Here is a 26,407-nt window from a genome sequence, read left to right on the forward strand (position 1 = left end):
CTTTTCAGCTCCTGCACCCTTCATTAATTTGTTCTCTGCACTTTTACCCTTATTAGCAACCAGCTCCTCAGTCCTAGTTTCTTTTTCATTTTTTGGGTGGTGGGTGGGGGCGCTCTGTCTTCAGTGTTGGTATCTGTGCTGCCTCCTTTTACAAACCAACAAACAAGCCCTCTTTCAGGCTAGGCCCTATTAGCCAAGTCTGGGTCTGGTCTTTGCAGTTATTTTTTTAATCTCCCCTCCTGTGCAACACGTCTCTGGCCACCCTCTGCCCTGGGGGGTTCTGCCTCTGGTGGCAGTAGCTAGCAGCATGGTAGAGAAGCGGTGTCCACGACTGCAGAGAGAGAGTGTGTACCGCTGGTTTTCTGAGCTGCCTTCTCCTCAACGGGTGGAGTTCCTTTGTGGCCTGCTGGACTTGTGCATCCCACTTGAGTTACGTTTCCTGGGAGCCTGCCTAGAGGACCTGGCCCGCAAAGACTATCACTCGCTGCGGGATTCCGAAATCAAGGCCAATAACCCGGCTGATCTGGGCAGCCTCACTAACCTGACGGATGAGGTAGTGCGCAGCAAGCTCTTGGTCTCACTTGCACTCCTGGGCTCATCCCACCGGGAAGCAGCTGGTGTCCTCTTCCGCACCCTCACCCATATTGACTCTGTCATCAACAACTACGGACTGCAGCTCAATGAGGGTCGGACTGGGGATGAGTTTTTGCTGCTCTTCACCATGGCCTCCAACCATCCTGCCTTCAGTTTCCACCAAAAGCAGGTGCTGAGGCAAGAGCTCACCAAGATCCAAAACATCATTGCCAGTACTAGCAAGAGTCCCAGTACTCCCACAGCTAGCAACATGGGAACTTGCCCTGGTTGCCACAAGGTGTGTATTACATCCAGGGACTTCTCTTCCAGGGACTGTAGAGATGGCAGAGATAGTACTCTTTCCTTTTGGGGAGGAGGGTGTCTGCCTATTAGGATATAGCTGAGAAAGAGTGTCTTGCAGCTATGGTTTACAGTGGCTGTTGGCTAGTTTCACCAATGGCCCAGAAAGATCACTTTTCTCCCTATCCCACTTCCCTTCTTCTCATCAGTAGAGCGTCAAACTCCATTCTCATGTGCATTCACACACTCTTCTTCTAGAATGCTCTTTCTATACATCAATAGTTGGTGTTCTTTTTTAAACTCTAGTAAGATAGTCCCATGCCTAATGGTCAGAAGCTGCTCAGATGTGGGTCCTAAGTAAAACAATGGTCGTTCTGTGAAGTGTATAGCTGATTTGCACTGGCCATTCTTTAGATAGACCAAGAGAATAGATTCCTGCTGTTTTACTCTGGAGAGGTAGAGACCTAAGTATTTGCTTTTTCAGATGGAGTTATTAAATGTTCCTGCTAAAGGGGCTTGAGAGCAAAAGGCATTTGATAAGCAAATGGGGGCTGGAATTTGTTTTAATTGCAAGTGTCCAGTGATACTCAAAATTTCATATTGTCTCCATTTAGCTGTAAAAGCGATTAAAGCCCTTACCAAAATTGGATTATAATTGTGCTTGAAATTGTTTATTTAATGATTTAAGATAGCTGAGTGAATTCTATGTAATTTGGAGCTACAGGTTAAAGTTACTTCCTGCAGGCATCCTTTATTAGTGTGCTGGTTTTGTCACTGTGTTATTTTGACACTTTCACATGTGTCTTTTTTGTCAAAATATGTAGCATCAGTAAGGAGAGATGAGGCATGAATGGTTTTACATTCCAGGTATGGTGCTGATAGAGTGGTATAATATAAAGGAGTTTTGAGACTTTTCAGAAGTGGCCGAAGGCAAGCTTTGCTTTTGTTACTGTGGCTTTGTAATGTAAACTTGACAGGTCAATAAACTGCATATGTTAAAAGTGAAGCTTTTTTTTAGGATCTATCCTTTAGAACTTTCACTGTGAAAAAACTTCTGGTTCAGGGGGTCTGACACAAACTGGTCCATTCTGAGACTGATAAGTTTGTGAATAGAAGCATCTATCTGATAGCTAATGTTTACTTTGCTAGAACATTGCTTTCCGTGTGTTTAAGAGAGAGAGACCTGCTTGTTGGTTGGTATATAAAAACAGTGAAATGTGTTGTTTTGTGAATTTTGATAGCTCCACGTCTCTGTATATTTAAGAAACATAAACTCTAACCTATCCTTACTGTAAACTTTTTTTAATTCTTTGTTTCAAAGAATAAAACTTCATTCATTGGAATAAACTGACATTTTTAGACCAGCTCATGTAGCGCTCTCTCTCTCTCTCTCTCCACACACACACACACACACACACACACAGAGAGCTATTGGATTCAATCTGTAGCTAGACAAGCAACAGGCAACATTCTCTGGCAGTCCCTGTTAAATGGCCCATACAAATCCCAAGTACTATTAGAATGTGAGGCTTCTTTATGCGCTTGTAAAGTCCAATACTCTTAAGTGTCAGAAAACTACCACAATACATTTGTATGAAAATCTTTACCACAGAGAAGAAAAAGTACAATCCTAGCTTGAAACACTACACAGTAGCATGTAAGATGTATTTTCTATCATAGTTGGGACTCATGGAAGTGGCCAGAAGGTGTGCTGTGGGCTTTGAAAGGGGAATCCCTGAACTTGAATTCCATGGGTGAAGAATCCAAAAAAGAGCTTCCTTTTGGCGTCCTGTGGGCTTTGTGGTATAAATCAGAAAATATAGCATCTTTGCTCAGTGTTTACTTAACTCATGACTGTATCAAAAAACATGATACCATACTATAGTAACAAATGCAACAGGACAATAAAAATTAATGTTAAGCAAGTACTGTATGGTGCCTTAGATTCCTGGTACTTACTCATTTCCGGCTCAGTGAATGCCTTCTCAGACACATCTTAAAATCACAAAAAAGGTATTAAAAAGGAATGTTTGTCCTATTCTGAATACAGTTTGTTATTAAATATCCATATAATGGTGCTTTAGTCCAACAACATCTCTATGGCCATAGATTTCCCATCCAAACCTTAGTCTGACCAACTTTTTTTAAGGTATTATGTTGTGCAACAAATTTCCCTATTGGCTACTGAAGTAAAGAGTACTTTTTCTTCATATTTTCTGTGAACTTTGACAGTGATCACTAACAGGAAAACTAGTGGTGAAAAATGTATGCTACTCTAAAGTAGGCTTGTATGAATGTCATTTTTAATGCTTATTCAAATGCTTTGATTCTACATATAATTTACTTATTAAAATATTATATCAACAACAATCTTAACCCTACAGCGATCAATAATCCTGAGATTGTCAAAAGGGGAAAAGAGAACTATCTGTATAATGATATAAAACAGTTCTTTCTAGAATGTTGCCTTGGAGCCACCTAAATATTCCTGGTGTCAGGAGCATGCTGCATGCTAAGGATAGACATGTTCCCTCCTTCTCTTGCACATACTTACTTCCCCTTCCATGGCTTCCTTTAAATGTCATTCCTGACACCCTTTAACCAGGATTTGCAGACCATTTTTAAATCCTGGTTAGTATTAATCTAAGTTAATATTGAGGCTGGCATAATGCTACGTCATGTTTAAAACAAAGCATGAAAGGTGGGATTTGCACAGGAGAAGGAGGGAAGGAAGGAGCTTGATGCTGATCTCCTAATCATAGGTAAGAGTTTGGGACTGATCCATTTTAAAAAGAAAATATGGCAAGAAAACGGGTGACAAAAACTTAACACAAGAAGAGCTAGAAAGGTCATCTGGGGAAGAATGTTGTACAGGCTGGCTGCTGCTATAGAAAATATGCCCTCATGTGTACCTTCTCTCCAGCAAGTAGAGGTTTAACAGAAGCAACATTTGTAAAAGAGATATTTGGGGTACCACTCTCTTTGCTTGTTAGCTTCTTTTACTTGATGATACTTTGTTGTACATTCTCCTTGAAACCCAACCCAACAATAAGATATTCTTAGGCTGCAAATGTAACCCCACCTACTTGGTAGTAAGCCCCATTGAATTCAGTAGTGCTTACTTCTTAGTAAACAAAGTTAGGATTGTGCTATTAGTCTTGACTTTATTTGTTGCCTGCATTCATCCAGTTGTTTGCTTCCTTGAGAGCAAAGTTTATCTTTACCCACTTTTCTTGTAAAAAACAACCAAAGTTCCTGTTGTTTATCAGGATACTAATGGATAGCCAGTTCTGCGATGAATGCTATTTCTTGCCTTCAGTTTACAGTTGTAGTGGATAACAGTTTTTATACAGAGTTGATGTCTGGATTGCTTAAAACAATTATATTTAGGCTAACACTACTAGAGGGGGGTACTTTAGAAATAACAAATACTGGTCTTCAACACCTTTTTATGACAGTAATGCTGAGTGGGTAAGTGCTGCTTTGGTGCACATGGTTCTGTGTCTCAGAGATGATGAAAGACATAGAGAAGGACCGAGTATGGTGCTGTTTAGAAAGCAGGTGGAGGATATTAGGAGACCATTAATACTGGAAGCAAGTGTAACTGGATGAGGAGCAATAACTTATTGGGATCCTGCTGGGGTCACATTTCAGAAATAGGTGAGTAGGCAAGCTAGGGGTCCTAGCATGGACTAGCTGGCTCCAGTGTGAGTTGTGTGCAAATGTCCTGTTGTGTCTAGAAGTTGGGAGGACAATGAATAGTAAGGCAGTGTATATAATGGTTTATGTTCCAACAGTTGCATTCTGTAACTTTAAGAAAGGGAATGGCCTTAGAAAACACAGCTGATTTTGTAAACAATTGTTCTACTGCATTTCTTCCTTCTGAGGAATATCAACCATATGTTGCATTAGAGGAAAAAGTTACAGTTGTATTAAGCCCCAGCTACAATAACATTGGTAGTCTTAAGTGCTGCATTTGGAAATGATTGGGGCCTTTTGTTCATATGTGTATTTTATGAAAGTGACTCATCGTATTAGGTGAACTTGTGTTGGTTGTGAAATGAGAGTCAGACTTACATCCAAAAAATGAAATCTTGAGGAAGTTAGGTACCCTTTTGCAACTAGGATAAACAGTAGTAACAAACTGATGCAAGCTAGGCTTCAACAAACAAGAGTCTTCAGGTTGTTCACATTGTTTTGGTTCATGCGCAATGCCAAACCTTGAACTGAATCCTAATTTGGAAACCTCATAGTGTAATACCCTTTGGATCCTCATCATGGGTATGATAACATACCATAAATACAAAGGAACTTGTAAATAGGAAAGTTGCTTTCAAATAAATAACCATGGGGCTATTAGAAGATTCTGACTTGGAGAAATAAAACTGACTAGTTTGTTTCTTGTGGTTTTCTTCCTTCCCAGGTCACTCCAAGATCTGAGACCCCCATAAACAACATCGGTAACAGTTTAGAAAATGCACTACATACATCAGCACATTCCATTGAGGAGTCATTACCCAAGAGGCCTTCAGGGAAACACTCCAAAGGTGCATCTACGGGTTTTGCATGATATTTCTGTATAATACTCCTATTTTTGAAGAAAAAGATATATTTCTGCTTTAAAATATTTTAATAATTGACTCTAGATGATAAAGTGTGTTTGGTGTTTCTTGTTCAGTGCTGAATTAATATCAGTTTATAGATAAACTGATGCACATAAATTATGCCTGACAATAAATTAGTATTTAATGCTCATGTGCATTGTAGGGGGTTGGACTAGATGACTATTGTGGTCCCTTCCAACTCTACAATGCTACTATTTCTATTATTTCCATTCTTTGCATTTCTGGACTTGGTCTCCAATAGCAACTAGACATCAGCAGATTGTCCTTTGGAAGGAATTCTGATCTATATTCTGTGTAGTATAACCAGTAATGCTTTTTCTGTATTGAATAAGCCTGTTGTGTTCCATATCTCCTGTATAATGATTAAAAACAATTCTTTTGAAACCACTGGCGATTTTAGAAAATGCACTGAGGTGTTGAAAAGTTGGATGTGCAACAAAATGTTGCAGTGTGGACTTCCAGTTAGTAATCTCCCCTCCAATATACTCCAATTCCCCTCCCACTTGGTTTTCTGTTCTTCCTTTCCTCTTTCCCCTTCCCACCCCAGTAGTTCACCAGCATTCCATGGTGACTGAGCATGCTCAAACCTCACTGAGGATTTTTCCTAAGATGGGATTTGTACTCCTGCAAACTTCAGGCTTTCTCCAAGTGTGCTGAAACTTCCCTCTTGTGCCAGGGTTAGAGAGAATGATGATTCTACAGCAAAAACTTGGAAAGCAGAAGCCAAGTTATTTGTCCTTTGTTCCTTGACTTTCTGTGTTTTGGAACCTGGCCAGTGAAATGACACTAGTTATAAGTAGACATAACATTTCTATTAATACTTACTTGAAAGTAAAATGTGCAGTGAATCCAAATTCTTTGTTTAGTTCAGTTTTGATGAAAACAGGAAATGCTTAATTTTCTAGGCGTGCTTTTCCTGGTTTGGGTATATAGTTGTGAACAATCCAGCGGTAATCCAGAAGGAAAGGAAAGTGCCTTGTTCATTCCCTATTTATTTTCCAGTGCAACAATTTGATCTCTCGCCTCTCTGTGGCAGTTCTGTAACTGCAACAATTATAGTAGTGCTTGCCCCCAGAGCTTCTGGTTAGCCACAGGAGTTGCTATTCTTTATTGTATTGATGTGCAGGTGTGTTTTCCATTGCTCTGACTTGCATTCCTCCTTGCGTCTTTAAAAGATTATAATAGTATTAAATGATTTAGAAAATCAAAACAAGGTATTATGCTATTATTCATGCTGCTTTATATTGCGATCAAGTACAAATCTGCTTTCAGTTTTTCTAGTTCATGCAAGTGGAATTAATAGCCAGGTTGTATTTACCCACTTCAGTAGAGACCTACATGGCAGATTCTGAATTGACAGCCTGTCTTGAGCATGTAGGGCAAAGCACTGTTATACTGAATGTCCAATGCTTCAATTAAGTTCCACTTTATAAACAATTGTAAGCTGCTTTCCATTGTTACCTCAAGTCGAGTTATTGTTGTTCTGTGGTTTTTTTTAATAGTTTGTATGTTTCATACCTCAAGGGCATACATTTCCAATATCAGTGGATCTATATAGGTCTGGTCCTCTCTGTTTGCACTGGGATTTTAGCATGTGAGATCTTAATGAGCAAAACTTACCTTTCCTAGCACCAAAATGAGTTACAGGTTGCTTATTAAAATCTCACATTCTAATATCTCAGTGGAAGTCTTGATACCTTTCCTAGAGCCAGAGTGAGTTATCCAGACTTCCATTGGGATTTTAGAATGTGAGATTTAATTAAACAAACTTTAACTCGCTCTGGTGCTAGGAAAGGTATCAATGCTCCCAGTGTTCTGTTTCAATTGGCAATCTGCAAATATCATCTAGGAATATTTGTGATACTACCCTCTTCATTATATGATTTGTTATGAAGGAAAAATATTGTACTGTCAGGCACAACTTCTCTTGTGCCAAAGTATTCTACATAGACAATCAACTTCCTAAAGTATGCTTCGAAGCAAAAAGAGTTAAACTTGACTATGCTAAATACTAAGCAAGTCCAAGAAGTTTAATTCATTATGAAGTTCAGCTTCTGTCTTTTTGTCTACATGTTAAATTGAGCTGATTTCCAAAAGAATTGAAAACAGTCTTTTCATTCTGTGAGATCACATTTACAGACAAAACTAGAGCCTCCCTGACAATAATCCAGTGAATGATCTGTGTCTAATCAGTTTACTCCAGAGTTTCCCAATCTGGTGCCTCCCAGATGTGTGGGACTACAGCTCCCATCATCCTCTACCATTAGTCATGCTGGTCTGGGTTGATGGAACTTGGAGTCCAGCAACATCTGCAGGGTACTGGTTTGTGATAACATTGCTCTAGTCCAATATTAAAAACAATGAATACAGGAATTCAATAGACCAGTACCTGATAAACATTGGACATTCATTTTACCTTATTGTTGCTAGAGAACCTGCAATTAAGGTCCCTGAATGTAAACATAAAACAAAACAAGATTATTCTCTCTACTTTTTGGGCAGATGATAAGAGCAACAAGTAGTATTTATGTATGCAGAATGTCTGTTTAGAACTGTAACAGATGTTCTCCTGACCACAGCATATTTTCCAAAAGCATAGTGTGGGATAAAGTACATTTAACCAGATGTCGAAGAGAATTCTGCATTCGATAAGCGTTTACAGTAGTATTTTATAATGGAGAAAACATCAAAACCTTACTGCATAGGGCTCCTCATATGACTTCTTTGGAGCACTTACATAGGAACATATATAACAGGTATGCAGTCATGTCAAGAATGTAGCACAGGGGCCAGCAACCTTTTTCAGCCGTGGGCCAGTCCACCATCCCTCAGACCATGTGGTGGTCCGGACTAAAAAAATTTTTTTGGGGGGGAATTAATAAATCCTATGCCCCACAAATAACCCAGAGATGCATTTTAAATAAAAGGACACATTCTATTCATGTAAAAATATGCTGATTCCCAAACTCTCTGCGGGCTGGATTGAGAAGGCAATTGGGCTGCATGCGGCCCACGGGCCTTAGGTTGCCTACTCCTGATGTAGTAGCTTCCAAGCTCAAGCAATCATTGCAATATAGAAACATGTGGTTTTTATGTGAGGTGGTGTATAGGGCTCTCTTTCTTTTAACATCTTTAGTAGGGTGTAAAACAAATAGTGTGAGACAGTTCTGCATTTATAATGAAGGGGTAGAGAACCTCAGACCAGGGTCCAAATGATACCCTTCAGCTTTTACTACCTGATCCTTGAGTCGGATCCCCAGGCTACACTCCCTCTTCCCAGGCCACACCCTAATTGATCTGACATTGGACCGCCTTCTTGCCCTCCTTGAGTGTTTTTTGCCTGAGTGGAATGTGTTTGTTAACTCTGATAATGCTTCTTCCTTGCCTGGATGGGGGAGAGGTGTGAGTGTATGTAGAAACTAGTCTTTCTCTACAAAGGTAAATTTTAAATTAGCTGCTGCTCCTCCTTTTGCCTCTGACCCCACCCACCACTTGCATGTGGCCTCTGAAGATTTCCAACAAGGGAATATAGCTGTCAGGCTGAAGAAGATTTCTGACCCTGTTATAGATGTACCTCAGCATAGAATCAATCTGCATCTTAAAGTTTTTTCTCCCCCAGGTTATTTTCCTGCACAGAGTGGTTAAATTTTAAAGAGATGAAAGAATACTGTTGATCACTAGTTTCATTATTTCTTGCTATTGCTATTCACTCATTACTCAGTCTGTCTCTTGCTCATATATTTCCTAATATATGTTGCTTGTATACACACATTTCTCTGGAAGACTTGTTTAAAAAACATTTGAAACTGAACATCCAATGGTTTAAAGAAAGTGAGGTTAAAATGTCAGCAGTAATAATAAGAGGTTACCCAGAATGTATCCACTTGCATGTGGAGGGAAGTATTGCCAGTATTGAATTGATTTGGAGATGATTGCTCCCAACTTGAGTGCAAATATGTGCACTTAGATCTAACTGAAGTCAAGTGAGAATAATATTCATGCAAGAATTGAGAAGGTACTTATACGTTTTCCTGCAGCCTGCTTGGAATTCATAGTCACTGTAGTGGTTTTTGTATAAGGTCCAAATATGAAAAAAATATCAGGGCTAACAATGCTGAGAAAACTTCTATGAAACACCACCTGTAGTATACAGGCCTTGGTCTGAGAGGAATATAACCTGATAAAATAGAAAGCTCCATAGAACAGGAGATCATAACATGTGGCTGGGTCAGGACCAGTGCCATTTGATTGTGAGGGCCTACTATGAATGGAAAACTTTGGAAAGTGATGTGAAGAAGTATGTCTGGCCCTAGCCAAGGAGAATGAAAACCAGATGAAACTCCAAATACTTCACCATTTAAGATTTCAAATGATGCAAAATTAGTAAAACGTGGATTTTCTGTCCATTATGCAGCTCTACCATGTAGCAGTATTCCAAACTTAAGATGGAAGTGAATGTTGAACCTGAACTCTTTTAAATTCATGGCCACATTTAAGTACAGTACTGTAATTTTCATGGGATATTTTAGTAGTATATTTTTAAAGCATGGAAATTGTTTATGGCATATTAAAGTTCTTCTGTTTCTAATGTTGTTAACCTACATTGAGTATGTGGTCTAGGCAATTTTAAGTCTTAAAAAGGGTAAATGATGCATCCTTTTTTATCAACTTTAGAAGTAATGGGAATCAAGATGTAGCAATACAGGTCAACTGTCACACAGCAAAATGACTTGTTTTTGGTGATGCTTAGGTGGTCACTGGTATGGGAATGACTATCCCCCCAAATTGATTTTTAAATTTATTTTATAGTTTGAATAGCCATCATTTTGTTTTCGCTGATCAAGCAAAAAAGGAAGCAGAAAAAGGAAGAAAAGACCAAGTAGAAAATGCAGAGCTGCTATCCTCTCTAACGTCTTGTGTTGTGCTTCTTAGGAAGGACCATTGATTTATTGCATTACCTCACTGCATTGAGTGTATCCATTTCATCAGTGTATCATGCCTGTGCTATTTTTAACAATAACTTGAAGGGGCAGCACTGATGAAATTACATCATTTACATACACGGCTGAGAGAAAGTGGTATAAATCACAAAGATCATTTAAGAGAGTATCCCTGTGACTCTTGTGAACAGGTTGGGTGTATATATGACTTCAAAGACTGATTGGATGGGGCAGTTATTCCTTGGGTAGCAAGAAGCCATTCATTGATAATAGTTGCATTCTCTGTATTTTGACTTGGGGCAGGTGTTTTGTGAAATACCTAGCCTTTGTAAGAGCTTGAAGATGAATTACAGTTGTTTGTTTTTTCTACTTTCATTCGAAATACAGTATGTCATAGACTCCTATTTAAAGTACTTTGGAAGGACTTGGGTGAGGAGGGAAGGAAGAATAGGCAGGTGTCTGGACTGGGTTGTTAGATTTCTGGAAGGCAACAGTCCTCTGATAGTTCAGGCTTGTAAATAGCTACTTAGTGGTAGGGGGAAAGAGTTAGCTTGAGGCTACTTTTTAAATTGAAGGAGGCAATTGATTCTTTCAGGCTGTAGTGTAGATTGTCAACAAGTAGGCATGTGTGGGCACGTTGGCCAGTAACATGTGTGGGCTTTGTTGCAATTGTGTGTGACACCAGTATCTACTTGCATAAGCTTCTAAGACAGGGTGGTCCAATGCTTATCCTGAGGGCCGCATACTGCCCTCAGTACCTTTTTTGGTGGCCCTCAGCAACATTTGACGCCTGCCCTTAGCCCTCTGACTGCCTTCCCAAAGTTGGGTAAGCAAGTAGCTGGGCTTTGGGAAGGAAGTGTGAGGGCTCTGCTGAGAACAGGATAAGACAGCCAAGGCAGGATTAAATCCTATCCTCCCCCATATCAGCTGATGTAACTATTGACGTCAGCAGGTAGGCGTGGTATGGGGGAAATAGTCTCACAGGGTAATTTCGCAATCCAAGATTAGCCTGCGAGCTGATGTTTCCCCACCCTGGCATATAGCATTATGATGCAGTATTATAATAATTTACATCTTAAAATAATATTCACTATTTTTATGTTGTATGTATACATGTATTTTCTGGTTACAAATTCTATGTTGTCCACTGAAATCCCCATGTAAATCAATAGACACAATCATCAAAATGCAGAGAATCACTTCCTCTTATTCACAGTCTTAATTTCATAGTCTCTTTACCATTTTATGTCTGAATTATATTAAGGCTGCAATTTTTTAGTCACAAATGTTACTCTGCATAGAGCTTTTTCAGACTGCCATCTGATCTGGCTGGGGTGTCTTATCACAAGACAGTTCTCAGGCGCATGCTGTCAGAGCAGCTGCTGATACTATATTGTAGTCCCACTGACAGGTTCCAGGTATAATCCTACATGGATTAATTAATGCCTGAAAACTTGAACGTTCTGCAGCTGCTTCAGATCCTGATTTGATTAATTATGTCAAGTGGCTGTTTATTTCACAGGATACTGCAGAAATTCAATTTTAACATTAGTAGACTTATTACCCTGAATTTGTCCAATCCTTTTTTTAAAGGTTATGGTTACATTGTTTAGCCATGAATACTACAAATCAGGCCTTGTCCATTAAAGCAGTAGATCACATGGTAAAATTGTTGTTGGGCTGTATCACAAAATTACCTGTAGAGAGATTGCATACCAGAATGATTCCCTGTTCACAGAGTAGGTAGACCCTCTACATAGAAAAATAGTGTATCAAAATGAATGTTGGATTCATTTACCTGATTTGATCCACCCGATTTGTCATTGTATAAACCCTCTGTCATATCCTCCATCCCAGCATTCCTTATCTCTTAAAAAAATAAAAAGGCTCACACTGCTCCTACCCATTGATAATTTCTAGTTGCCCTTTACTAGCTCTTAAGAAATCATTCTGAGACTGGGCAACCAACTTTGCATGTCGCTGCAACATAGGTTTATATTCATCTACTGTGACATGCATCCAACCTGTTTAATAGCTTGTTTTAATTTTGTGTACTGAACGTTCCATTGGGCTATGCCTCTAGAGATCCTGTGTTTGGAGCAGTCCAGGTTTCCCATACAGAGAGTTTCCTCCTATTACAGTTGGAAAGTGAACCTTGCATGTTGTACTTCAAAGGCTTTATTCAAAGTGAAGCCAAATGTTGTTTTGTGGCACCCCCCCCCCAAAGCATCATTTGCAAAATTAGCTTAAGTCTTTTCTGTCTACAGCTTGCTGGCTCCAAGGATAGGTTCCCAAGATTCAAAATGGTAAAAATGTGGGTATTCATTTTGGCATTGCCAACCTCAATTGTTCTAGATATTGATTCACATCCCCTTTCTCCCTGAAATGAAGCTACCTTCGACCAACTATAGATTTTCTATACAGTCATACCTCTTCTTGCAAACTCTTCATGTTGCGTTTCCCGGAAGTGTTTACTTCCGGGTTTCACCGCACATGCAGAAGCATTCTGCGCGGTTCGTACATGCGCAGAAGCACATGCGCACGGTTCGCACATGCGCAGAAGCACATGCGCAGAAGCGCCACTCTGGTTACGGACTTTCCAGGGTGTGAACAGCACTCCGGAACGGATCGTGTCCACAACCAGAGGTACCACTGTATTTGGAAAGTTTATATTTAAGCTGCAGGTTGTGAACTGACCTCTGAACTTTGGATGATTGCACTTTTCAGAAGGGATGCATGTACTTTCTGTATTACCTTGAAGTCCGTAATCTTTGTTTTTTACCTAGAACTGAGATTACCAAAAAAATTCAGGACATTTGCTTAGACTGATATGAAGTGTGGCGCTGGGAGATACTTTGACATTTTTTTATTCCACCTTTGTCTTTCTGCACACACTTCATAGATTAGGTGTGCAGTGAATAGGAGGTAAGAATTTGAAAGAGTAGTGTGATGATCAACAATATATTCTTGGCTCCAGGAACAGACATACAACACTGTTTGTTTTTCACAAGTTTGTTCATTTTCTTTTTTTTAAGCCTCCTAGAAAGTGGGCAGACTCAGTACTGTTTTATTGTTAATACAAGATACAGCACTGTTATCCAGGGAGCTTTAGGAAACTTAATATCTTTTTGCTTCCAGCATCAGACTGTACTGTGTTGTATTCAGCTGTTTTGTGCAGAAATAATATTCATCTGGTTTTTTGTTTCCTGTTCCCGAGATGAGTCATTCCCCTTTTAAATAGCAGTTATTTTTTTCTCATAACCCTTAATATACTAATAAACTTCTGGAATACTTATTAAGATGGACTTTGTGGTTAACTAAAATGCTGACTTCACTACTCCTCTGGCCATTGAATTCATACTTTGTTTTGATTTTTTTTAAGAATGAAAGGATATGAGCACAAGTTTTTCTTTTAATTTAGATCCTGTTTTTGGAGACACATGAGAGTTATTCACCGTCTGAAACTAAAAGAAACCCATTTGCAGAACCAACCAGGAACATAAAAAAGATTAGCACTGCAATTTAAAAGGGACACAACCAATAAATAAGCATTCCATATGTTTGTCCCTATGAATACTGCTATTGCATAAAACAGGAGCAGGAAATCTCAGGTCTAGAGGTAAAATATGGCCCTCCAGGTCTTTCCAACCCTCAAGACACTTCCCCAAACACGGGGCTTCACTGCCCTTTTCAGTGCTCTTCTCAAGTACTTTTGCCTTGCTGGAATTTATTTATGTGGGAATATTGAGGGTGGCAGGAGAGGATATATTGATTATTAATATCCTTCCTAACTCGCACTAGCAAGTTTCTTTATATAGCAGAGTAACATTCCCCTTCTTACGCAACAGAAAGCTGGTTGCAAACTTGTGTGAGTCTCTTAAGACAAACAATTCAATCTGGCTTGCCCAGATTGAGATATGTTCTATTATTCCTGGTAAGACCCCTTTGATCCCTCCTAAAAGAATAAAGACACAACAGTCTTATTTATAAGTAACAAAAAGTAGTTTTACTCAAGATCAGGCAGTGTGGTCCCTGAAGGCAGGCTTTAAGTTACAAACATGTACAAACAGGTTTGCCCCATATGGGAGATAACCTGGGGGACTGCTTGGCTGGCAGCCAGCAGTCCAGTCCAGGTGAATCAGGAAGTTCACAGGACAAAAGAAGATCAAAGAGAAGGGAGGTGGCTGCGTGACTTGGCCTTTTACTAGGTCTGGAAAGGTCACGCCCACCTACCAGTCATATGTAAGGAAGGATGCTCCAGGCCAGGAGGAACAGGAAGTTTCGACTGGCTGGACCAAACATTCCCTTGCATGTCCACTCCAGCAAAACAAGGTATGTTGTATTTGACTGCTCCCAGTGGATTACATCCCACAATTTATTTATTAAATTTGTATAACGCCTTATAGTGTAGACCTCAGGGTGGTTCACAACACAAAATCACAATACAAAAAACAGAAAATACATAATTAAAACAAAACCAAAGACTACCCAATAATCCCCCTTCCACATCACATTTTAAAAGGGCATCAGATGTCATTCAGCCAAAGGCCTGGTTAAAGAGAAACGTTTTCACCTAGCACCTAAATGGGTATAATGAAGGCACCAGCTGAGCTCCCTGAGGAAAGTATTGCATAAATGGGGAACTACTGCAGAGAAAGCCTGTTCTTGTGTTGCCACCCTCTGGATCTCTTGTGGAGGAGGCACACGAAGAAGGGCCTCAGAAGGTGATCTCAGGGTCTGGGTAGGTGCATATAGAGACAGGCGGCCCTTGAGGTATTGCAGTCCTTGAACTGTGATAATGCCTCTGGCCGGGATGAAGTATTGAGGTGTGTATAGAAACCTCTGCTTCTTGCATGGCTGAAATGCAATTAGGTGCACAAAGATATGAAGTGCATCCTCTACTCTGTCTATTTCACCTCTGGTCCTGCCTGCTATTTGCATGTGGCACCTTAAAGCCTGTCAGTGAAGCTCTTGCACTGAAAAAGTTCCAACCTTTCCTGAAAAATGGGAAAGCACTTTGAAGAGTACAAATAATCACTAAATGGCAGCTCTCCTGTGATTAACTTTTACTAGCTACTGTAGACATTCTGTTGCTGATTTATTACCAGATCTCTTCCCCTCTCTTGACCTTGAAATCTAGTGTAAAGCAACCATTTTGCAGTAGTTTTTTTTTAAAAGATTGTAAAGCCTTCTGAGTAAAGGACTACATGCTTCTATAGAATTTAGTAGTCTTTAAGTTGGATATCAATTTGCTTATAGGAAAAAAGATGGCAGTGTGGTATATGAGGTGTGTTAAAAGATTTAAAACAACCTTCCTTGTAGAGGTAAGGAGGTCTGTGATGTCCTTTTTTATATCTGCTTTCTTAGAACAGACTGAATGAAGGTGAAAATGGAATGTTAACCTGGTTGCACATCATGTTAAACCATAGTTAATGTCAGAACCTGAATTTGTGGCTGATTCCTCTCCAAATAAAGCACAAGCTGCACCATCAGTTTGTTCTTGCCTTACTGCTCGTGGTTTGCTTGAGGCAAACATACCACAAACTTTGGCTCTGATGACATGGTAAGCCAAAGTTTATGGTTTGTTCCTCCCAAGGAGAGCAAAGGGGGAAGTTTTGAACAATATATACCATGCTGCTGCTTCATGTTAAATCGTATTTAAATCTTAACTATGGTTTTAAGATGATGGGTGAATGCAGCCACAGAGAGCTCATCTTGCATGAGTGGTAAAAAAACTTCATTATAGTATCTGATTGAAGCAACTGTTAATTATAAAGGTACTACTCCTTCCGCTGTGATGAGTATGGGTGATGGCAACCTGTCTCTTACGTAGTAGTAGTAGTAGTAGTAAATAACCCCATCTCTTTTGCGTTGCCAATTGTGTATACCAAGTTCTGGTACTGTTTTCAACCTACAGGCTTATCTTTGTGTGCAGACAGACACTTTAGGAGTCAGATGCATCAGTGCTTCCCTTTCCATAATAAAACAGTGCACAAATAGTGGGTTCCCTCAGGGAAAAGTCAGTCAGATTTTGAATGGCTCCTTTTACTATGCATGGTGTGTGTGCTTGTGCATGGATATCCAGAGTATCTCTCAAATATAAAAATGTATGTCCACATTGCCTCTATGGAGTAGCTATGATTCCATGTTCTCGGCTCATTGTGTTAACTCTGGCTTCTGAAGTTTGTTAAATGTAAGTCTTGGCTTAGATCCAAAGAGCTTGTTCTAGCATTTCTAAAAGACTTGCACATGCTCTGTAGTAACTTTTTTACTTGATCAGTTTTTATTAAAGCAGACTCCTGTTTACCTTTACCTTTTACATTGGGAAAATATGCTCAATGGGGTCATTGATTGGATTTAGATAATTCATTTCAGCAGGATCATTGAACAAGCACTGGCTACTAATGACTCCAAGCTGGTGTTCAGTTAGATACAAAACACTTTTTTTTTTACTCTTCTAACCTATAGGATAGGCATATAATAATGTTATGTAAAAAGGTGGTAGTAAGCTTGTGGTAATTTGATGTCCATGCATGCTTAATTGGTTCTTAATAAGTTATGAAAAGCCCATAACTCTTTATTTGCTCACTGGCTGTTTCATTTTTGGTACTTTACAGGTGCAGAAAAGAGTGATACACTCTGTGTATTTGTGAATCAAGGATGGGGAGCCTCTGGCCTTCAGGCTGTTGTTGGACTCTTAACTCCTATTAATCCTTGATGGGAGTTGGGGTTTAACAGCAGTTTGAGGGCCACTTTCCCCATGTAAAGCAGACTTGAAAGAAGAAGAAAATCAAGTCTTTGTCATGAGCACAGCTCTCCCGCATCCCCAAGGAGATAGAATTGTTTCTGCTTCTACTGTGCTCATGCTGTCTCTGGAACAAGTTAATATGTATCAGGAGAATCCTGTGTCTCGTGTGCTGAGCATTAAATGGAGTAAAGTTTAAGTCTAAAGGTTTCTGTGTCATCTTAATATTTAATGATTTTGAACAGAGTAGGTCATGAGATAGGAAGCTCAGCTGAGCTGTTATAAATGGGGTGGGGTGGGGGTGAAAAAAAGGAGTTCAAGTGGAGTGTTCTAGCAAGGAACCCTTTGTTGAAGTCCCAAGAATATAGGATCAGCTACATTCCTGAGTTTGCAATGGCACATACCCTATTGAGCATTGGTGTGATTTCTTTCTGAATGCAGTTTACACATATTTTAAATATCATTTTATAGCCTGTGTTTCAGATTTACTTAATAAACAGAGTGAATTCAGGGATCATTTGTACTGAAAGGCACCAGACACCAGCTTATGAGTTGCTGAATCCATCTTCTATTGCTTCATTTTGAGGCCATGTCTTATGACCCTTGGATGGCAGCTTTAATTCCCCCCCCCCCCGGCTGACTAGTGCACCTATGATGAAGCAGCTGCCTAAGCAACATAGCACATGTGATCAAAACAAGGCACTTGCTCCCTGTAGGGCTGATGGTGATAGCATGCTATGTCCCTCTTTCCACCCATGGCTAAGTGTTCAGATACATGCTTCAAAGTGGAATGAGGACTCTGTAAATAAATGACCGGCTGCACTTAGGACTGTTCATGAATCCCTATTAGTTAAGTCTGATTAGGTTTTAGAGGAAGGTGAACATGTGGTTGGGTACAAAGTACTGAAAAATACTACAAGTATTAAATAGTTCTAGAAGCTTAGTTGAGATTTTATTTTATTTTATTTTATTTTATTTTATTTTATTTTATTTTATTTTATTTTATTTTATTTTATTTATGTTTCTTTCAGTGGTTCCTATATGTTGGTGCTCTCTGAATATGGACCAGACTGAGCAAAAGTGAAACATGGACTTTTTCATTTAAAACTGGAATTCACTATGTAGAGAGAAATGATGTTATTCAAGAGGTGGACAAGAGGGGAAGGGAGCTAAGTGAGGTTTGGAAAAATGCTTAAATATTTGTGTTGACTTTTTCCAAATTACCTTTATTCACTGGCTACATTTGCAGGTCATGGTAAGCCATAAAGTTTAGCTTATTAAATCATGCCCCTTTGTGTAAGTGGGTGAGCAAACCATGACAGGGAAAGTTTAGTACAGTATATCTGAATCTGGGATTGTGGTTGTTAGGATGAAACAAATCACGATCTTAGGTTTGGACAACATGCTAAGCTTTTCCCATTGTGGTTTGTTTGCTCCTCCCTTTGTGCAAGTGGGAGGGGCTCTGGCTGCATGTACACCTGCAGAGTACAGTTTGCTAAACGAAATGTTATGGTTTAGTGTTACATATGAATGCTGCTATTATACAGACATTGCTATTTTTAAACATGTTCTTGTTGACTTTGCCTGCTGGCATATTCACCAGCAAGCCAAGAACAGTTGTGTTTTTAGAAAGGTACAATCAACCAACTCTTCCTTTTGTTTCAAAATTGAGTATTTTGCATATATTAAAAACATTCTGAGTAAGCACTAATTTTGGGTTGTGACAGCCTATTATCTAGCTCACGTTTTTTGTTTTTGTTTTTTGTTTTTAAGATGGTCCAACTGTGCCTCAGTTGCAAAGCCTTAGTCTTGGATAAGAGCTGCTTACCTCAAGGCTTGAAGTGGTTGTGTAGTTCTTTGAATGTTGCGATGTAAAAAAGAAACAGTTCATTGAGAGTGATGTTTCCTTTTTGGAAAGGCTGTTTGGAATTCTCCTTCATTCTGTTTTCAGTGCCAGTACAGTACTGTATTGGGTGACTTGTAAAGCAAATTTAAAATTCTGTCAGTTGTTCTTCAAGTTGCTCACAACTTCAGCTCTGTATAAACTGGCAAATAGTATTTCAGCATGACTTTGTCCTTTAGTAACTTTATTAAGAGAGGCCTCCTGGTCTCAACTTCTGAAGATTTCCTCAAAGACATTTCTGATATATTTTGAAGTTGAGTTCTGGACAATTAAAATGTGAGTTTTAGTAGCTCCCATTTGTGGCTTTATTCCATAAGTGTTTGTGAGATTGAGCAAGTAAGTGCCTGTGTTGTTTCTTGCTGCCTAGTCAATGCTTTCATTAACCATGTCTTAATATAAAGTCTCTTTTAATTTCAGAAATAACAGGATATTAGTTTTGAAAATGGCCTTGGCCTGTTTTAAGTCATTCATGAAGTTCAAAAAGAAAATCCAGTCCATCTTGAGCTTGATTGATGAGCACATTTTGAGTTGACAATAGGAGCAAATGTATGTGTTTTCACATGCACAGCAGCAATGGAAGAGGGTGCTAGCGCTTAGAACAACACAGAAATGCTCCATTTAAAGCTCTGTCTGAGGTGGTTTGCAGTCTTGGCTTTTGAAAATCCTCAAGACTGTTGCGAGCAATCATTCAGCATATGCATGGCTCCTCAACTGATCAGTACATCTCTATGGTCGTACCTCTTGTTATGAATGCTTCAGGATGCGTACAACACTGGTTACGAACGCGCCAAACCCGGAAATAACGGAATGTGTTACTTCCGGGTTCAGCGGTTTGCGCATGCGCAGACGCGTCAAATGACATCACATGCATGTGCAGAAGCACTGAATCACGTCGCGCACATGTGCAGATGCGGCACTTCAGGTTATGCACATCACAGGTTACGAGCAGGGCTCCGGAACAGTTCCCGTTCGTAACCAGAGGTACCACTGTTCTTGGTGACAACAAGAACCAAATTTCCTAGAAGGGCAAAAAATCCCAGTGGCAAAGGGACTTTGATGCTAACTTTCCTCCAGTAAAATTAACACAAAGTGTTTTGTTGCACCTTAAAGACTAACACATTTATTACAGCATCAACTTTCAGTGACTCGAGACAACTTCATTTGATGAAGTAGAAGATTCATCTTCAAAAGCTTATGCCATAATAAATTTGTTATAAATCCTATAATAAGGTGTCACAGGGTGTTTTTCCTTCAATAGAAAAGTATGGCTACACCTCTAGAAATTTTCCTCACTATTATTTTTATTTTATTTTATTTATTAAATTTTGTAGATCACAGGGCGGTTCACAACATAACAACTTGGAGTTTGAATACTCGAGCTTCAAATGTATGCACAGCCTGGAGCCAGTGAAAGGTTTAGTTGGGTGACAAAGTATTAATGATTGAGTAGGGAAGGTTCTCTTGTTCTTCCCCTCTTCATTAGCAAAACCTTTCCCCTTCACAACCATAATAAAAACATTACCGTGTCCTGTAAACGTCTTCCACATGGAATCACAATTATAGTTACCGCAACTGCTCCTGTAATCACCACAAGTATAGCTTACTACAAATCTAGGCTACTAGAGATGGGAAGGTTGTCTGAAGTTCTTATGAGATGCCTTCATTCTACAAGTTTTAGGTAGAAATGAACTGCTAGAAAGAATCAAGGAACTAGAATTTGGGTGCATTAGGAAAGGTAAAAGTTGAAAGCAACAGTGAAACAAATGCTGGATGGTTTCCTTGTATTGGAAGGTATTGGAAGTTGGAAATTGCCATTCAGCCATGATTATTACTGGATGACTTTGAGCTGGTCACCATGCTTAGCCTAGCCTATTTGGAGGTGTGGGAGTTAGGGGTCATTATTATTCTGAAATTTTCCTACGAATTTGCTACGTCTTTTTGTCATGTTTGGTTTTATGCCAGCCAAGAACACCAGAGTACACTATAGACGTGCAGGGTTTCTGCTGCCAGGAGCATCTGTGAACCTGCACCTCTGGAACTGAGAGAAAGGAAATAATGTTGTGCATTCATCATTTGTCTGTTTGGGACACAACAATATTCCTTTGAGGGGAAGGGCCATAGCTCAGTGGCAGAGCATCTGCTTTGCATGCAGAAGGTCCCAGGTTCATTCCCTGTCATCTTCAGGTATGCCTGGGAGAGACCTGCTGCTGAAACCTTGAGAACTGCTGCCCATCCATGTAGACAGTAGTGAACTGGATGGACCAATATTCTGACAGTATAAGCCAGTTTTCTATGTTCCTAACAGATCTTGTTCATTTTGTTTTCTAACAGTGAGTGTTGAAAAAGTGGAACTAAAGGGATTATCGCACAGGAAGAATGATAGGAACTTTGAATATTCCTTTGAGGTAAGTTCCAAGGGATGAGAATTTTTAAATTTAAAAGAGGTATGAAAGGGACCAACCTTTGGGGCACTCAAAGCCTTGAGGATACTATTGCTTTAGCAGATGTCTTTTGACCAAAACGTTTGCCAGAAGCGGCTTAGTCATGCTGACCACATGACCTGGAAGCTGTCTGTGGACAAACGCTGGCTCCCTCGGCCTATAGAGCGAGATGAGCGCTGCAACCCCAGAGTTGTCCGTGACTGGACCTAATGGTCAGGAGTACCTTTACCTTTACCTTGATGTGCTCAACCGCTATTAGCTTAGACACCAAAACTATATCTGAAACATTTGATAAAATTCTTCTCATATTACACCACAATATACTAAACCAAACAGTATGTTCTAACTGGAGGTGAGCCATACAGTGATAGGGAAAATTGGGCATGGTTGTAAAGGTGTTGAATAGCTAAAATTTTATTTTAGCATTTTTTTAAAAATGCAATGAATATATTTTACTCTCAGTATAAGCCACAACAGCAAAACATCCCTGTGTCTTTTAGCTGCACTTTAGTTCCCTGGTTGTAGATGATCCACTGCAGAAGCAGCCTCTTTGCCTCTTCTGTCCAGATGCTTCTGCCATTTTTCATAACTTCTTTCTCCAGCTTTCTACTTATACTTGGCTGCTGTTTTATTATTGGCGATTTGCAAAAGGAGATAGAGTTGCATGTATAAACTGCTCTACCCAGAATATCACATGCATAACACAGGGGTGTTGTGCTAGAATTTCAGTGGGAATTACAGGTAGCCATCAGCAAAATTGTTCTGGGGCCAACTTGTAAAAAATAGTACTGAAAATTCAAATATATTTCTTTAATTTAGATTTGTATCCCATCCTCTCTGGGCAGATCTCATTGGTACTCTCTCACATTCAAGTGTCTGGAAAGGCAAGTGAGATGTAATCTAATAGAACCATCCTGCCATAGTTCTGAAGGCTGTATAACCTCAAGAGCTTAGTTAGTTCCTCACGTTGTATCACTTATCTGTGTGTAAAAGAGATTTTTTTTAAAGCCTGTGGTGGTGCTAGAAACTCTGCTTTTCGTTTCTTGGTTTTGGTGGAACAAGTGCTGGGAAGAGGAAATTCCTCAATTACGTAATGTATTTTGAAACTCTCTCCCCTCACCAGTACTTCTGGCAGCAGCATCAGTTCTGGAAAATTGTGTGTGTTTGGTTGTCATCGATACTAGCGTCATGTAGAAATATCACTCTAATTTTCTCCCCTCCCCTCTTTTTTAAGCATAAGGCAATATTTTCCCATAATTTACAAATGCCTCTATCTCAGACAGAAAAAGTACAAAATTTTAAGCGCTGGATTAATTTTTGGGCATTGTGTACATATAGCTGAATTAAATCAGTCAGCCAACAGCCTAATGATCCTCTGGCTAGTGTTAATAATTTTTCAATAAATATATTGAAAATACATGAAAGGGGATGCTGACCATGTTGGCTTGGTAAATCTTCAGGTACAAATCCATAGGCATAGGTCAGAAGCCCATCTCGTGTCCTGATAGGCAACTGATTTGCAGATTCTACAATGTGTCGTATTCTCGCATGCATTAGCCCCTATCATTAACAACCACTGCAAGTGGGTGTGATTATTGCAATATGTTGACTGTTCCATCAATATGGAGTTCTCCCTTAGTAATATTTTGCTGATGTAAAGAGGCACATTTTGTGCTGCTTATCTGCTTCAGGCCTAAGGAAGCAAGAGTATAGCCACAGCTTTTGTACAAGTTACAGTAGGTGTTGACTGTAGAATTTGTTCATGTGACGTACATGGTTTCCATGCCCTTTTTTAATATGGAACTTCCTCCCACATAGAGTAATGCTACCTGTCCGAAGGATGGCGTGTGAAATGTGTTCGGACTTGTAGTAATAACTTGAAATATATTTGGTATAGAAATTCAGATACAAAGTAATACAACAAAGGATTTTGTGTAACAATGGGAGAAAAAAATGTTGCAATCTGTGCCAGTACAGTACACTTTAGTGACAGTGGCAGCAGATTACTTCAGAGGTCCCAAGGAGAAGGGAGGAAGATAGTCATCTTTGGAATGTAAAAGTATGCAGCGATACATCCCAGAATCCCTTTTTCAGTCACCAATCTGAGGGCACTGGTCATGCATCCTAGCAAGGCCAATTCCAGATGTAATTTGATGCAGGTAACTCAAATTCTTCTTTCTTCCCAAAGGTCTTATGGTCTGATTCTTCAGTGACATTAGTAACAAAGTCTTCTGCTGAAGTGACTGAATTCATTTCAAAGGTAAAATGAATAAGATATCTTGGGTTATATAAAAAATTGTTTCAGAAGCATCCTAAGGTATGTTTTAGTATCAGTACAATTGAAACAGTGGCTATCTGCAAGGCGCTGTTTTTAAATAAATTGTGTAAATAAGCTTGGGTTGGTTTGTTTTTTTCATTTTCAATTGTTGCATTCAAACGTACGGTCTTCTCTCTTAGTTAGGTCAAATGTACCCAGAAGAAAAATTGGAGAAATTCATTCCATGCCTAGCTGGTCCAGATTCATTTTACTTAGAAAGAAACCACATGGACCTGGAATCGGACCTTAGGTATGCTTTGCAAGTCTTTTATGTCAGTGCAAAAAGGAAACTACACCAAATGGAAACCTGTTTGGGTCAAATACTTGCTGTTAATAATTCTCTCACTCTTTTGATTGTCTGCATATTGGTCTGTGAATGTTTTGTCAGATTTACTGGGATTTAAGTATACTGTTAGTTTTATGCACATTTATCTTGACAGCATTTCCTTAGTGTTGAGTAATTATGCTCCAAATGTGGGGTGGCATATCTAGTACCTTCTGGACCCAGTACCAGCACTGGCAGTGGCTGTACCTGAATTGCTATTACACATGTTTAAGTCTTTCAAGCAGTTCTACTTGGTAGGGGTTTTTTATTGGGCCCCTTGTTTGCAGTTTTAGGAGCCAAAAGGGCCCACCAGATACCAAAGTATCAGCCATTTGTGAAAGTTTATTTTGATAGCACCATCTATTTACACAGCACTTTACAAAGAACAGGTTTGACTGGTCTTTACTCCCAGTGAGCTTACAAATATAAAAACAGATGCAGTGAAACAATGGTGGTAGCAATAAACATTATTTCATTTACCCACTCTGACTAAATTACAACAGGGTATTGGGACTAGGGAGTTGTTCTAGAGACTCCCAGCAAAGGTGTGGTTTGATGAGGCATTTTGGGTGGTTGTTGCAGGCATAAGGAGAGAGGTAGAATTGTTTCCAGGACCAGGGACCTTTGGATGGCTGTAGTGGAATTGGACAAATGAAGGTCACAGGAAACAGTAAGTTGGGATAGAAGAGCAGAAAGATGGTGGGGAAATGCCATTGAGCGGCAATAGTAGTTTGTGATGGATCTGTTAGAGGACAGGAAGCCTGCATATGGAGAGATTCCACTTCATGGCCTGAGTGACGAGAGGTGAATCATTTTGGCAGAAAAAATGGTGCCAAGTTCCCTAACAAGCAAGTTTTAAAGTACAAAGAAGGAATCACACTAGCAGCAGAACCCAAGTTATAGCTTGTGGTAATGCAGCTCAAATGACTTTTAAGGACTCCACTGCAGCTTTTTATATCGTAACTAGGCCAGAACATTATTTGGCCCCTGAAATGATAAGCCAGGGTCAGTAGATAAAAATAGTTACTCTAGCAGGAAATAGGCTGTATTCTGAGGGCTCCAATCAAGTTTAGAAAATCATAATTTATAGTACTCAGTGGTATGTTGGAAACAAAATTTCTGTGTATCATTTAGGCTCAAGGAATGCCTTTCTTCACTTTTGCTAGGATTGACATAACAACACAAGTAATTTCCCAGGCTGAGACAGGAAGTATGTGCCTCTGGTAACAAACCAAATAGTGCATCAACATTTAGTTAGTTTCTTCCCAGCATTAAAATTCATGTTTCGCTGACATGAGCAATATAATAGTAGAAATCACTTGGATCACTACAGCTATTGGCTTTGCAAGTTGTAAAGGACATGAGGTTTCTGGGCTTTTGGGATCAGTTTTAATTAGTCCACCTTTGCTGTACTAACTGGCATATCCATACAGGGATTGCTGCTTCATAGAAGAGTTGGAGTCCAGATTCTTTCTTTTTAAAAAAACTGGATTCATTACAAGTTTCAGGCTCCAAAACTGTAGTGCCTGCATTTTTCATATTAATGATTTTCACATGTCCCTGATCACTGTAAAATAAAGCCACAGTCATGGGACCATAGAGATTGTAATTGGGCCAAAGGTTCCAGAAGAGCACATACCAGTTGACTTGCCAGATGTCATGATTTGGTCTGGATTGTTGAGGTTTGCTTATTTTTCTCCCCACTCGTCTGCAAATCAGATACTGCCTTCACAGTTTGGGTCTTGTGATTCCTAGTAAATGATCAGAACTGTGATTAAAAATGTAAATACAAGAGAAACATATTCCCAATTTGATCTCTTCTCCATTCCTGCTTCTAAGCAGCTTGTGGGACCTTCAGATACTTAGTTGCTTTCAAACAAGCCTGTGGAGAAATTATGACAATATGTTTATATATAGCACGTAGTTGGTAGCATGTTTCTAGGGAGCTCAGCCTTTTTAATTTCAAGAGAAAGCAAAGCACTGGCAGAGGAGAACATTTAAAAGTCTGTCTGCTATCTTTCACTTCTGTTGATCTCTTGACAATTTATTATGTAAAGCAATATAATACTATAAAATATTTCCTCTGCTGAAATTTTAATTGTTCACAATTCCATCCTGGTCTACATGTACACGTCAAAATTTGTCTTCCATTTTAAATATTTACCTTGGGAAGTTTTAAGTGGTTGATTTTAACCAGTGAGGCCCTAACAGCTTGGGACCAGGTTCTCTCCAAGACCA

At 39.4% G+C, this 26,407-nt stretch overlaps 1 protein-coding gene across 1 annotated transcript in view; it reads left to right on the forward strand.

Annotated features, from left to right (window-relative positions):
- Positions 1-209: 209 nt before the first annotated feature.
- The window catches only part of ZCCHC14 (zinc finger CCHC-type containing 14), a 36,408-nt gene continuing 10,210 nt past the window's right edge, over positions 210-26,407 (forward strand). The window contains exons 1-5 of the mRNA XM_033157029.1: positions 210-871; positions 5,297-5,420; positions 21,418-21,491; positions 23,716-23,787; positions 23,985-24,094. Coding sequence (XP_033012920.1) covers positions 308-871; positions 5,297-5,420; positions 21,418-21,491; positions 23,716-23,787; positions 23,985-24,094 — 944 coding nt within the window. The 5' untranslated portion in view covers positions 210-307. The remainder of the gene's footprint in view (positions 872-5,296; positions 5,421-21,417; positions 21,492-23,715; positions 23,788-23,984; positions 24,095-26,407) is intronic.

This window comes from Lacerta agilis, chromosome 8, assembly GCF_009819535.1.
Source record: "Lacerta agilis isolate rLacAgi1 chromosome 8, rLacAgi1.pri, whole genome shotgun sequence".
Classification (NCBI taxonomy): Eukaryota; Metazoa; Chordata; class Lepidosauria; order Squamata; family Lacertidae; genus Lacerta; species Lacerta agilis.